Raw genomic sequence first — 15,519 nt, forward strand, 5'->3', positions numbered from 1 at the left:
TATGATAACTCAGTACACAAGAGTTAGATTTGGATATATAAATCCATGTATATTGTGAAATTTAAAATGATTCAATATATAGGAAATTCTGACATTCTGTTAGTTTCTGTTTCCCCTTCAGTTTTATAGCTTTTCATTGATTTCTATTACATTTGGCACGGCATACAAAATTAATGTTTTCTCTAAATCTGGTTGTATGTAATATTTTGATAGAAAAAATAACCCTTACTTTTCTTGACTTTTTTGTCCTATGTAGTTTAGTAAAGAACTATCACCTTATCTGTTGAAATTCTAGACTTTGATATTCTGAGTGTACCTAGAAAAACATTTAACTTTAACATACAGTTTAAAAGGGTGATATAATAGTTTGGCACAAAACATGTTTTCTAGAAGATGACCGATTAACTATTAGTAGAGGCATTTATGGATTGCCGATATCCCAAGCGTGAGGCCAGGGCCCAGCTAGTAACTAGCAGCAGCCACTATTTATTGGCTGATTTTTATGACTCAAGAACTGCTAAATAACTCTATAAATGACACGTTTTGGGCATCACATTTTAAATATCATCAAAACTTTGACCACCTTTTAGCGATCCTTTTACTTCCTCCTTATTCCTGTAAAACTCTATTCATACTGTCTTTCATGGAGGACTCATTCAGGTCTTGGAGGATTTTCAAACTTACTTTGGTTGTATTACTGAACTTATGTTTCATAAATGTTTCTCTCAGCTTTGCTGTCTTATTAGCATTATTAATGACTTTAAAGTACCTTAATAGCTAGTTTACTCTCCTGTTTAACCTGTCTCTGTGAAGAATAGTAGAGAATATAATGCTTCTTTTAGTCATTCAGAGGCAATATTTATTTTTTTTACTCCTTCTAGTGTCAAACCCATCTCTACATTTACCGATTCTTTCTTTGTAAAGTTTCTCACATCTGTCCCTCCAATCACTGATGCAGTTAGCTCATGCTTGTAACACCTCATCCCCAACCCATCTCTTGACTGGTTTTCATCCCAAGAAAGTCCAGTATTTTAAAACTGTTTAAATCTACCTCTCTTTTGATATAATAATAATAATGATATAATAATAATATTAATAATAATATATTATATTAATGATGATATAATAATAATAATTATATAATAATGATCTTCCCCTGAATTCCTATTCCCATGTCCTAGAAGTGTTTCCTTCTGTATATCTCATCACAGCAGAAGATTTTAACTTTACTTTCTGAAGTTTTTAAATAAAGGTACAGTTGGCTGTACAGATCTATGGGTTCTGCAATCCATTCAACCAACTGCAGAAGCCACAGTAATGGAGGTCTGACTGTACTATGTATGTAATCTTCAACAGTAGAAGGGACTTGAATATCTTTGGATTTGGCTATCTGGCAGTAGTTGTGGGGAACTGGTGGTAGTGGGGTGGTCTTAGAACCAATTCCCCATGGATACTTAGGGACACTATACTTACAAAGCTGTAGGAGTTAAAGACTGCAAGAAAGTACATAACCTTCTCTGAAGGAGTTGTTCATGCAACTAAGAGGACAGAGTCAATTATATATGAAGTTAGAGGAAGTATGATAACAAAATCTAAACACTTTAAGTACATACCTTGTACTTGGTATAGTTGACTATTATCCTTCCATAATTTACTTTTTCATTACTAAATTAATCTAACCACACAACAGAAAATTTGGAAAACAGGTAATAAGATAACCTATTATCCTACTTCTAACACAACCATCATTATTATTTTGATATATTCTATACTGATTCCATATTCTGATTATTTTTAAAAAAATATTTATGATTTCTTTGGCTGCACAGGGTCTTAACTGTGGAATGCAGGATCTTTTATTGTGGCATGTGGGATCTAGTTTCCAAACTACAGATCAAACCCAGGCCCCTTGCGTTGGGAGCCCAGAGTCTTAGCCACTGGACCACCAGGGAAGTCCTTAGTTTGATTTTTTTAAGATAATCATATCACACAACATACTTTTCTGCTCTTCCCTCCTAAAAGAATTTGATAATTATTCTTATTGCCTGTGTAAAATTTCATAGCTTTATTTAATTTCTGGGAAAGTATTTTTTTGTATTACAAAGGGAAAAGATAATGTTATCATAAGTATGAATAACTATTTCCTTGTTTTATCTGAAAATATTCTTGATTTGTTTGATTTCAAACCACCCTCTCTCCCCTGCTCCCCCCTGCTTTTACTATACCAGCACAGCCTAAATTTAGCATAGGTTTTTTGATATCTTTTAAAAATATTTTATATTGGAAGCTAAAAACTTCACCATAGGTTAAAAAAAATACCCAAAAAACTTCTGTTCCTAGACAACTTAAGGGAGCTGGGAGCCATTTAAAAACTCCTTTTGGTATAGGATTTTTCCTGTGAGCTATAACATTTATTTAAGCATGTGCTTTTTATTTTCCCCTATGAAATGGCAAATTTCTGCTATCTTGCTGCCTTTTTGGCTGTCAATCATTTTCCTTGCACCTTGGTTCAAAAGGAGTGGGAGGGGTAGAGGATGGAGGGCAGGATACAAATCACAGACATATTCAAATGTATAGGAAAGTGCCTATTTTTATATATTAGTGTTCATAACCTTGTTCAGTGCCATCTGTTTGGAGTCAAAAGTAGTCTTGTTTTTGATAATACCCAGCTAAAGATATTTCAAGTTTTAAAAAGACAGCATGGGCTATTTATTTAAAATTTCCTGATATATTTAAAAGTTTACTGATATACTACATAAAGCTATGAAAAACAGGGGAGGAAGTTGTATTTAGTTAATTATATCCTATATCCTGCACATTGAAACACTACAAACAGGTAAATGTCTGTGTTTATCATTAGTACAATTTAAAAAAAATCTTTAAAGTTACTTAAAACTTTGTTATAGGCAAAGCACTTCATCATATAAAACATACAGTCAGAAAATAAATATCTGTGATTTGGAGGATCCTAACCACAGGTTAAGGGAGGTCTATTAGTCTTCTGAGAATTACATAGTGCATATAAACTTTTTTCCCTAGAGAGACTTGTCATTAATCCAGCTAATCAAGTCCAACAGCAAATTAAAAGAAAAATGCATGTATCCTATCACTTGACTATCTGCATTAAAGATAATAAATCAGGCCCCAGAAATCTTATCAAAAGCAAAGTAATGTTCAATGTAATAAAAGTAAAATACAGTACAATAGAAAGATTCATGTTGAAATTTTCATCAAACAACACTACCAAACCTGCTTTAATTGCCATGGGACACATTTCTATGACACTAAACAATGAGTTGATTTAGTCAGCTGAGCAAAAAGCAGCAACAGCAATAAGACCAAACATGTCCAATAAAAAGACTCAGATTATACAATAATTTTCTGTGTATTTATTGTGGGCCTGACATTGTGCTTAACTCACGTTATGTTATTCACAGTAGCCTCGTGAGGTGGTTATAATCATTTTTATTTTATAAATAAAACTGAAGCCTTTCTAGGTAGGAAGGTGTCACCTGCATTTTGAGAAACAGGCTGAGGTGTCTGTTTGTAGAATGAAGGAAAAACAGGATGGGAGTGAGCTGTGGATTCTTAGCAGTGGCTATCTAGACCACTTTTTCATCTAACACTAAAATCTTTTTGATAATAACCTTGACAAATTATGAAAGAGTCACATATGTTTTGGAAGTTCTAAACCTGATGTATCGTGTAGACTCTTATGGAATATAGAGATTTATAACAAATATTACTTTTCTTTGGAATTCAGATGTAAATAACAAATGTTTTTTAGTATTCAAGTAGTTTCAAGAGGTCAGGTTAAGTTTTTCAATTTTTTTTCATTGTTTCATAATGTGGATCTACATAAAAATGTTATGATAATTACTAGTTGAGAACGTTCAGTAGATATTCTTGTTTTGCAGGTTACTCCTGCAAAGAGGAGTCCCTTAAATTCAAACTGTAATTTAAACACACGTCATAAATTGCTCTTTATTGTATTGAGTTGGCCAAAATAGTCCTTCAGCTTTTTCCATCAGATGGCTCTAGTAGTGCTTAGTTATCATTAACTTCATTTGAAACAATTTTGTTAGATTGTATTGTGACAGCTGTCACATCAGACTGCATTTTAAAAAACATCAGAATTGGTGAATTTTTGTGTAGCTACTTTAATATTAAAGATGGAAGAAAACAAGCAACATTTTTGCTTTATTATTTCAAGAAAGGTAAAAACGAGCTGAAAAGCAAAAAAAAAAAGAAAATTGTGCAGTGTATCGAGGTGTTGTGACTGACTGACCATGTCAAAAGTGGTTTGCAAATTTCATGCTAGAGATTTCTCATTGGACAATGAGCCATGGTCTGGTAGACCTGTTGACACTGACAGCAATCAAATAGAGACATTAACTGAGAACAATCAATGTAATACCTCAAGGGAGATAACTGACAAACTCAAAATACCCAAATCAAGATTTCCTTGGAGGTCCAGTGTTAAGACTCCATACTTCAAAGCAGGGGGGCATGAGTTTGATCCCTGGGTGGGAAACCAGGATCCTGAATGCTGCACAAGGTGGCCAAAAAATAATAATTATTAATAATAATAATCCAAATCAAGCACTGGAAATCATTTGTACCAGCTTGGTTATGGTTACTGCTTTCATGTTTGAGTTCCATCTAAGTGGGGGGAAAAAAAAAAAACCCAACACTGACCATATTTCTGCATGCAATTCTCTACTTAAACATAACAAAAACGTTCTGTTTTTAAAACAAACTGTTAATGTGCAATGAAAAGTGGATAGTGTATAATAACAGGGAACAGAATAGATCATGAGGCAAGTGAAAGGAAACACCACCAATCACACAAAAGGCTGGTCTTCATCCAAAGAAGGTGATGCTGTGTATGTGGTGGGATTGGAAGGGAGTCTTCTATTATGAGTTACTTCTGGAAAGCCAAACAATTAATTCCAACAAGTACTGCTCCCCATTAGACCAACTGACAGCAGCATTTGAAGAAAAGCATCCAGATTAGTCAACCGAAAACACATATTCCCTCAGGATAATGCAAGACTGCATGTTTCTTTGAAGACCCAGCAAAAACTGTTACAGCTTGGCTGGGAAGTTCTGATTCATCTGCTGTACCCACCAGATATTATACCCTTGGATTTCCATTTATTTCAGTCTTTACAAAATTCTCTTAAAGGAAAAAATTTCAATTCCCTGGAAGACTGTAAAAGGCACTTAGAAGAGATCTTTGCACAAAAAGTTTTGGGAAAGTGGAATTAGGAAGTTGCTTGAAAAGCGGCAGAAGGTAGTGGAACAAAAAGCTGAATATGCTGTTCAATAAGTTCTTGGTAAAAACAGAAATGTGTTTTTACTTAAAAATTGAAGGAACTTGGCCAACCCAATAGGAAAGACCTGAAAACATGTCACTTATAATACTACGATGCGTGTATGTGTGTGCTCAGTTGCTAAGTTGTGTTCGACTCTTTGCTACCCCATGGACTGTAGCCTGCCAGGCTCCTTTGTCTAAGGGATTTTCCAGGCAAGAATACTGGAGTGGGTTGCCATTTACTACTCCAGGAGATCTTCCCAACTCCACGATTGAACCTGAATCTCCTGTGTCTCCTGAGTTACAAAGCTGATTATCACTGTGCCACCTGGGAAGCCCCAATCCTATGATAGGCATCTTTTATATCTGTAATTGATCTGAAGATACTTAAGTTATTTTCAGATGTAGAGAATTAATATGACTAGGTCAGAGAGACGGGGAGACTTGCAAAGACAAAAACAATCTTACCAAAGTCGGCAAATGCTGACTGTCCCACCACCATCATATTTTGAGGTTTTTCAAGAACAGTACTGAGAGAGAAATTTCCATCCTGTTAGAGGCAGAAAGTTATGGATTAGATCATTTTTCAAGTGTGAAACAAAGCATTTTAAAATTTTACTATTGTATTTTACTATTATTTTTTAAACTTTTTATTTTGTATTGGAGTATAGCTGATTGACAATGTTGTGATAGCTTCAGGTGGACAGCAAAGGGACACTGCCATTCATATATGGCCATTCTCTCCCAAACTCCCCTCCCATCCAGGCTGCCATATAACATTGAGCAGAGTTCCCTAAGCTATACAGTAGGTCCTCTGAAACAAAGTATTTTAATGAAAGCAGGGAAATAAACAATTTTAGACTTTTGTACTCCAAGAAATTATCCCACTTTTTATCATAAAATGAAAGAAACTGCTGTGAGTTGAAGATGCACATCCGGAGATGTGCTTTCCATGCTGTCAGTTCAGGGATGATCTCTCTCTCTCTCTTTACTCTCTGTCACTAAGTCAGGGCTGACTCTTTGCGACATTATGGACTGTAGTCCACCAGGCCCCACTGTCCATGGGATTTCCCAGGCAAGCATACTGGAGTGGGTTGCCTTTTCATTCTCTGGGGGATATTCCTGACCCAGGGATTCAACCTGCATCTCCTGGTTGGCATGTGAATTCTTTATCACTGAGCCTTCTGTGAAACCGTCAGGTATGATGTGTGTGTGTTGTGTGCTAAGTCACTTTAGTTGTGTCCAACTCTTTGAGACCCAGAGCCCGCTAAGCTCCTCTGTCCACAGGATTTTCCAGGCAAGGATACCGGAGTGGGTTGCTATTTCTTCTCCAGGGGATATTCCTGACCCAGAGACTGAAAGGCATCTCTTATGTTTCCTGAATTGGAAGGTAGGTTCTTTACCACTAGCACCACTTGGGAAGCCCTCTTTCCTAAATCATCATAATTTCAGACAGAATGAGTGTCTTCTACTTTCAAGTACCATGGAAGGTTTTGGGAATATCAGTGAAAGTCGCTCAGTCATGTCCAACTCTTTGCAACCCCATGGACTATACAGTCCATGAAATTCTCCAGGCTAGAATACTGGAGTAGTCTTTCCCTTCTCCAGGGGATCTTCCTAACCCAGGGATCAAACCCTAGTCTCCTGCATTGCAGGTGGATTTTTTTTACCAGCTGAGCCACAAGGGAAGTACAAAGAAGTATATAAAATAGTTTCTACCCGAAAGAGCTAACAGTCCAGTTGGAAGATAAGATAAAAGTCAAGAGAATTTTTGAAGGCAGGCAACATATAAATGGTATGAGTAAGTAGGAAAGATACTATGTTTTACAAATTTCAAGAAAGAACATTCTGTTGGGGGTTAATTAGGTAAAGATATTCAAATGAGATGAGAATTACATTAATCTTCAATGGCTCATTCATACCAACACTATCAGAAAGGGAGCAAAGGAGTACAATAGCTGACGTGTCCAACCAGAGGTGGCTAAGCTAAACAAAAAAGGGGAACTCCTCAGAGATCTTTTGCTTCAGTTACTCTTACCAAAACAGAACATCTGGTTTACAAAAATAATACGCATTTCTTTAAATTATCATCTTTCCTTTCTATAATTTTATATTAGAACATAAGAAAAATAAACCAAAACATTGCATTTAGGTTTTAAGCTCTTAGTTTTAAAGCTCTTCTCTTACCACTGATTTCTCTTTTAACTATTTGATGTGTTAACCCTGATTCTTACATATTTCATATAGAAAACTATATATTTTAAAATATTAAAAAAATTTAAACCATTTTTCTCCTTTGTTCCTCTAAAGATACTGCAGATCTGTAAGTTATTTCTGAAGAAATCATCTTCAACATTTTCAGAGACGGGCAATGCTACCCAGAAAGCATTAAGACTAAATGCCTGAGGAACATGAGTAAGTAACGTTTGTCTTGTGACAGGCAGTTTTCCAGCGATTTTAACTCTCCATCATCCACATGCAGAAACACATCTCTCTTACCATTATTAAAGTATCTGATACATTTTTGAAAGATTTTTCTATGGAAATCATATTTATGTAAGTGTCTTAAAACTTAGGATAACCCTCCAGTCTTACTGAGTACCTGATGTTATACTAAAGATGCATCAAAGTTGCCAAATTTGTGAATGAAGTGTCAAATGAATTTGCATTCTAGAAAGAGTACAGCATCAGGTACGAAGAAGACACAATTATTCTCGAATAAATGGAAAAACCACTCTAAAAATACATTAGCCGCATATTACATAAAGCTGAATATCAACCTATTCTACTGGCTCAAGTGAATAAATTACTCCGGTGAAGTTCTGTTAAACGTAATAAAATATATTTAGAAATGTTTCCAGATGCAGGCATATTTTGGAAATACAGGCAAATTCTGCTTAAGATCACTGCAATAAACTAAGTATTGTAATAAACCAAGGCACAGGAATATTCTGGTTTCCCAGTGGATGTAAAAGTTATACTACACTGTGCTCTATTAAGTGTACAATAGCATTCATTATGCCTAAAAAATGTACATACTTTGATTAAAAAATACTTTACTGTTAAAAAAAATACTAACCATCATTGCAAGCCTTTAGCAAGTTGTAATCTTTTTGTAATAGCAACATCAAAGAACAATAATACAAATTAAATACTATGGGAAAAGTTTGAAATATTGTGAGAATTACTAAAATGTGACATAGAAGACATGAAGTGACCAAGTGCTATCAGAAAAAAACGGTGCTGATATACTTACTTGACACAGGGGTGCCAGATTTTCAATTTATGGGAAAAAAAAAAAGTATTATCTGTGAAGTGTAATAAAGGGAAACACAATAAAATAAGGTAGGCTTGCATACATGGTAGATTTGGTGGATAGAGTGCCTGAAGAACTATGGACGTAAGTTTATACACACTCCTATAAGTTTGTACAGGAAGCAGTGACTGAAACCACCCCCCCACAAAAAGAAACGCAAGAAGCCAAAGTAGTTGCCTGATGAAGTTTTACAAATAGCTAAGGAAAGAAAAGTGAAAGGCAAGAGAGAGAGAAAGATATATCCAGCTGAATGCAGAATTTCAGAGAATAACAAGGAGAGATAAGAAAGCCTTTTTAAGTGAACAATGCAAAGAAAAAGAGGAAAACAACAGAATGGGAAAGACTAGCAATCTCTTCAAGAAAACTGGAAACATCAAGGGAACATGTCATGCAAGGATGGGCATGATAAAGGACTGAAATGGCAAGGACCTAATGGAAGCAGAAGAGTCTAAGAAAAGGTGACAAGAATACAAAGAAGAATAATACAAAACAGGTCTTAACGACCTGGATAACTACAGTGATGTGGTCACTCACCTACAGCTGGATATTCTGGAGGGTGAAGTCAAGTGGGCCTTAGGAAGCATTACTATGAACAAAGCTAGTGGAGGTGATAGAATTCAAGACATTTAAACCCTAATAGATGATGTTGTTAAAGTGCTGCACTCAATATGTCAGCCAACTTGGAAAACTCAGCAGTGGCCAAAAGATTGGAAAAATTCAATTTTCATTCCAATCTCAAAAAAGAGTAATGTCAAAGAATGCTCAAACTATCATACAAGCACAATCATTTCATGAGCTAGCAAAGTTATGCTCAAAATCCTTCAAGCTAAGTTTCAAGAGTAGGTGAACGGAGAGCTTCTAGATGTACAAGCTGGGTTTCAATGAGGAAAGGAACCAGAGCATTCCCTGAATCATGAAAAAAGCAAGGGAATTCCAGAAAAACATCTATTTCTCCTTCACTGACTACATGAAAGCCTTTGACTGTGTGGATCACAACAAACAAAATTCTTAAAAGACTAGAGTACCAGACCACCTTACCTGTCTCTTGAGAAACCTGCATGCAGGTGAAGAAGCAATAGTTAGAACCAGATATGGAACAATGGACTGGTTCAAAAATTCGGAAAGGAGTTTAAGACAGGTTGTATACTGTCACCTTTATTTAACTTCTATGCAGGTATTTTTATAATGTCAGTCCTGTGCTTCTGAGCTGCAAATACTTTTTCATGGGCTGCCATTTGAGACTCATCTACTACACTGTGGCCTATTCTGTACCGTGCTGTTCTTACTGACCTTCACTGTAGTCTTTCAATCCAAAACTGGGCCAACGGATTGCCACAATTATGTCCTTTACCTTTCACCTAATTGGATTCTGGAATGTCTGTGCAATGATTTAAAGGCCCAAGTTGCAGAGACAAGATTTCCTAGTTCAAATTCTAGCTCCACTGTTTCTAGGTTTGAAGTCTGAGCAAGTTAGTTCTAATGTAAGGATCTGTTTCAGTTCAGTTCAGTTCAGCTCAGTTCAGTCGCTCAGTCGTGTCTGACTCTTTGTGACCCCCACGAACTGCAGGACACCAGGCCTCCCTGTCCATCACCAAACTCATGGCCATTGAGTCGGTGATGCCATCCAGCCATCTTTCATCCTCTGTGGTCACCATCCCCTCCTGCCACCAATTCCTCCCAGCATCAGTCTTTTCCAATGAGTCAACTCTTTGCATAAGGTGGTCAGAGAACTAGAGTTTCAGCTTTAGCATCATTCCTTCCAAAGAACACCCAGGACTGATCTCCTTTAGAATGGACAGGTTGGACCTCCTTGTAGTCCAAGGAACTCTCAAGAGTCTTCTCCAACACCACAGTTCAAAAGCATCAATTCTTTTGTGCTCAGCTTTCTTCATAGTCCAACTCTCACATCCATACATGACCACTGGAAAAACTATAGCCTTGACTAGACGGACCTTTGTTGGCAAAGTGATGTCTCTGCTTTTGAATATGCTGTTTCGGTTGGTCATAACTTTCCTTCCAAGGAGTAAGCGTCTTTTAATTTCATGGCTGCAATCACCATCTGCAGTGATTTTGGAGCCCCCCCAAATAGAGTCAGACACTGTTTACACTGTTTCCCCATCTCTTTGCCATGAAGTGATGGGACCAGATGCCATGATCTTCGTTTTCTGAATGTTGAGCTTTAAGCCAACTTTTTCACTCTCCTCTTTCACTTTCATCAAGAGGCTTTTTAGTTGCTCTTCATGTTTTGCCATAAGGGTGGTGTCATCTGCATATATGAGGTGATTGATATTTTTCCCAGCAATATCCCAGCTGGATATTTGATTCCAGCTTGTGCTTCTTCCAGCCCAGTGTTTCTCATGATGTACTCTGCATAGAAGTTAAATAAGCAGGGTGACAATATACAGCCTTGACGTACTCCTTTTCCTATTTGGAACCAGTCTGTTGTTCCATGTCCAGTTCTAACTGTTGCTTCCTAACCTGCATACAGATTTCTCAAGAGGCAGGTTAGGTGGTCAGGTATTCCCATCTCTTTCAGAATTTTCCACAGTTTATTGTGATCCACACAGTCAAAGGCTTTGGCATAGTCAATAAAGCAGAAAGAGATGTTTTTCTGGAATGTTCTTGGTTTTTCCATGATCCAGCAGAAGTTGGCAATTTAATCTCTGGTTCCTCTGCCTTTCAGAAACCAGCTTGAACATCTGGAAGTTCATGGTTCACGTACTGCTGAAGCCTAGCTTAAGAGAATTTTGAGTATTACTTTACTAGCGTGTGAGATGAGTGCAATTGTACGGTAGTTTGAGCATTCTTTGACATTGCCTTTCTTTGGGATTGGAATGAAAACTGACCTTTTCCAGTCCTGTGGCCACTGCTGAGTTTCCCAAATTTGCTGGCACATTGAGTGAAGCACTTTCATAGCATCATTTTTCAGGATTTGAATTAGCTCAAATGCAATTCCATCATCTCCACTAGATTTGTTCGTAGTGATACTTTCCAAGGCCCACCTGACTTCACACTCCAGGATGTCTGGCTCCAGGTGAGTGATCACACCAAAGTGATTCCCCGGGTCGTGAAGATCTTTTTTGTACAGTTCTTCTGTGTATTCTTGCCAACTCTTCTTAATCTCTTCTGCTTCTGTTAGTTCCATACCAGTTCTGTCCTTTATTGAGCCCATCTTAACATGAAATGTTCCCTTGGTATCTTTAATTTTCTTGAAGAGATCTCTAGTCTTTCCCATTCTGTTCTTTTTCTCTATTTCTTTGCATTGATTGCTGAAGAAGGCTTTCTTATCGCTTCTTGCTATTCTTTGGACCTCTGCATTCAGATGCTTATATCTTTCCTTTTTTCCTTTGCTTTTCACTTCTCTTCTTTTCACAGCTATTTGTAAGGCCTTCCCAGACAGCCATTTTGCTTTTCTGCATTTCTTTTCCATGAGGATGGTCTTGATCCCTGTCTTCTGTACAGTGTCACGAACCTCCATCCATAGTTCATTGGGCACTCTATCTATCAGATCTAGTCCCTTAAATCTATTTCTCACTTCCACTGTATAATCATAAGGGATTTGATTTAGGTCATACCTGAATGGTCTAGTGGTTTTCCCTACTATCTTCAATATAAGTCTGAATCTGGCAATAAGGAGTTCATGATTTGAGCCACAGTCAGCTCCCAGTATTGTTTTTGCTGACTGTATAGAGCATGGGCTCCAAAATCACTGCAGATGGTGACTGCAGCCATGAAATTAAAAGACGCTTACTCCTTGGAAGAAAAGCTATGACCAACCTAGACAGCATATTCAAAAGCAGAGACAGTACTTTGCCAACTAAGGTCCATCTAGTCAAGGCTATGGTTTTTCCTGTGGTCACGTATGGATGTGAGAGTTGGACTATAAAGAAGGCTGAGCGCCGAAGAATTGAGCTTTCGAACTGTGGTGTTGGAGAAGACTCTTGAGAGTCCCTTGGACTGCAAGGAGATCCAACCAGTCCATTCTGAAGGAGATCAGTCCTGGGTTTTCTTTGGAGGGAATGATGCTAAAGCTGAAACTTCAGTACTTTGGCCATCTCATGTGAAGAGCTGACTCATTGGAAAAGACTCTGATGCTGGGAGGGATTGGGGGCAGGAGGAGAAGGGGATGACAGAGGATGAGATGGCTGGATGGCCTCACTGACTCAATGGACGTGAGTCTGAGTGAACTCCGGGAGTTGGTAATGGACAGGGAGGCCTGGCGTGTTGCGATTCATGGGGTTGCAAAGAGTCAGACACGACTGAGAGACTGAACTGTACTGAACTGAACTGATAGAGCTTTTCTACCTTTGGTTGCAAAGAATATAATCAATCTAATTTCGGTGTTGACCATCTGGTGATGTCCATGTGTAGGGTCTTCTCTTGTGTTGTTGGAAGAGGGTGTTTGCTATGATCAGTAAGTTCTCTTGGCAAAACTCTATTAGCCTTTGCCCTGCTTCATTCCGTATTCCAAGGCCAAATTTGCCTGTTACTCCAGGTGTTTCTTGACTTCTTACTTTTGCATTCCAGTCCCCTATAATGAAAAGGACATCTTTTTTGGGTGTTAGTTCTAAAAGGTCTTGTAGGTCTTCATAGAACCGTTCCTCTTCAGCTTCTTCAGTGTTATTGGTTGGGGCATAGACTTGGATTACTGTGCTATTGAATGGTTTGCCTTGGAAACGAACAGAGATCATTCTGTCATTTTTGAGATAGCATCCAACTACTGCATTTCGGACTCTTTTGTTGATCATGATGGCTACTCCATTTCTTGTAAGGGATTCCTGCCCGCAGTAGTAGATATGATGGTCATCTGAGAAAATTCACCACTTCCCGTCCATTTTAGTTCGCTGATTCCTAGAATGTCGATGTTCACTCTTGCCATCTCCTGTTTGACCACTTCCAATTTGCCCTGATTCATGGGCCTAATATTCCAGGTTCCTATGCAATATTGCTCTTTACAGCATTGGATCTTGCTTGTATCACCAGTCATATCCACAACTGGTTATTGTTTTTGGTTTGGCTCCATCCCTTTATTGTTTCTGGAGTTATTTCTCCACTGATCTCCAGTAGCATATTGGGTACCTACCAACCTGGGGAGTTCCTCTTTCAGTATCCTATGATTTTGCATTTTCATATTTGCTTTTTTCTAAAATGAACTTTTATAAAGTTTTTGTGAAGATTAGTAAAAATAATGCATATAAAGCGCTTACCAGTTCAGCATATGCACAAATATGTCCTTAGTCAACATTAACAGTTATTGACTAGGAATGCTAGTAGTAATACTATTATATCTGCTATCCATCACTGAAGCAGCTGAGCACACTGCCATTGACAGGAGAGTTGACATTTTCTGCTTGAATTCCAATCACAGGTGTCATGTTGTAATAAGTATCCTTTCAGGGATGACCACCTATGCTTTGGCCTGCAGGTTTTAACATTTAATATTTAAACTCCCATATATATAATGTTAAAAATGGTCAGGAAGCAACATATGATGACTATCACTGTATCTACATCTTTATTCACATAAAGCAATGGTTCTCGACTTGAGGTGTACTTATTCTCCAGAGGACATTGGGCAATGTAGGGGGATATTTTGACTGTTTCAAGTGGGAAGTGCCTTCTAGAACCTAAGTGAACAGAGGCCAAGGATACTGCTAAACAAGTTAAAGGACAGATCTCTACAATAGAGAGTCATCTGGCCTATGGCCAGTAGATAGTCAACATCATTAATTATTAGAGAAATACAAATCAAAACTATGATGAGGGCCCACCTCACACCAATCAGAATGGCCATCATTAAAGTCTACAATAAAACTCTGGAGAGGGCGTGGAGAAAAGGGAACCCACCCACACTGTTGGTGGGGATGTAAACTGGTACAGCCACTGGAAAATAGTATGGAGGTTCCTCAGAAAACGGAGCCACGTATGATCCAGCAATCCCACTCCTGGGCATAAACCCAGGCAAAACTATAACTTAAAAAGATACAGGCACTCTCCTATGTTCATAACAATCCTCATACTAATAAAATGATTGTTGTAAGTTTTGTAAGAATTTTCATAAGTGTTAAGTTTTGTAAAATGGGAGGATCACTTTTAATTAGTGGCGGGACAATTTGCAGTAACACTGACCGAAAAGCCCTAAAAACATATAAAACTGTATTAGCTAGTAGGGGAATACGAGCTGCAGCAAATGTTTTTAGTCAGCTGTGGTGTCCACAGCCCCACAGTAGATGCTCTAGGAAATCAGAAATTAACCGAAGACAAGGAGGAGTGCTAAGATGTGAGTGTAGGCAACTCTGACTGATGTGATGAGATGTACTAACCCCATGTTACAAGGAGTTAAAAAAACAGAGCAGTTGCTTCCATTTGGTCCACCCAGGATCATTAGGGAAGGCTTTAAGGAAGACGTGGTATTTGAAATGGCTAATGCAGATGAGCAGGATTTTAGTGGTTGAAAGAAAAGGAAGGGTAGGGAAAGCATATGCAGAGGAAACAGAGGACATAGAGTAGAAACTGGCTGATTTGGGCCAGAATATGGAAAGATATTGGAAGATTAGAAGAATAGCTTTACACAAGATCAGCAAAGGCCTTGACTCCTAAACTAAGTAGTTTGATCTTTTAAAAATTTATTGAGAAGCTTAAGTCCTAAAGGTTTTAGGACTGAGAGTGAGATAAATAGAGCTTTCTTTGTTGCAATTAATCTGGATATTGCATATCAGATGGAAAATCTGGAGATGGGGAAATAATAGAATTTACTATATCCGGGGAAACAGATGGATGATTTAAGGAGTGGAATGTTGAGGACAGGTAAGGGATAGATATGAGAACACAGAATGCCTACCTAACAGAAAATACAAAGGAAGGTCGAATTGGGAACAGGAAAAGA

General features: G+C 37.7%; 1 protein-coding gene across 1 annotated transcript in view; it reads right to left on the bottom strand.

Annotated features, from left to right (window-relative positions):
* ITFG1 (integrin alpha FG-GAP repeat containing 1) overlaps positions 1-15,519 on the bottom strand; it is a 307,723-nt gene that overhangs the window by 209,988 nt on the left and 82,216 nt on the right. Inside the window, exon 8 of the mRNA XM_068991936.1 lies at positions 5,786-5,867. Coding sequence (XP_068848037.1) covers positions 5,786-5,867 — 82 coding nt within the window. The remainder of the gene's footprint in view (positions 1-5,785; positions 5,868-15,519) is intronic.

This window comes from Capricornis sumatraensis, chromosome 20, assembly GCF_032405125.1.
Source record: "Capricornis sumatraensis isolate serow.1 chromosome 20, serow.2, whole genome shotgun sequence".
Lineage (NCBI taxonomy): Eukaryota > Metazoa > Chordata > Mammalia > Artiodactyla > Bovidae > Capricornis > Capricornis sumatraensis.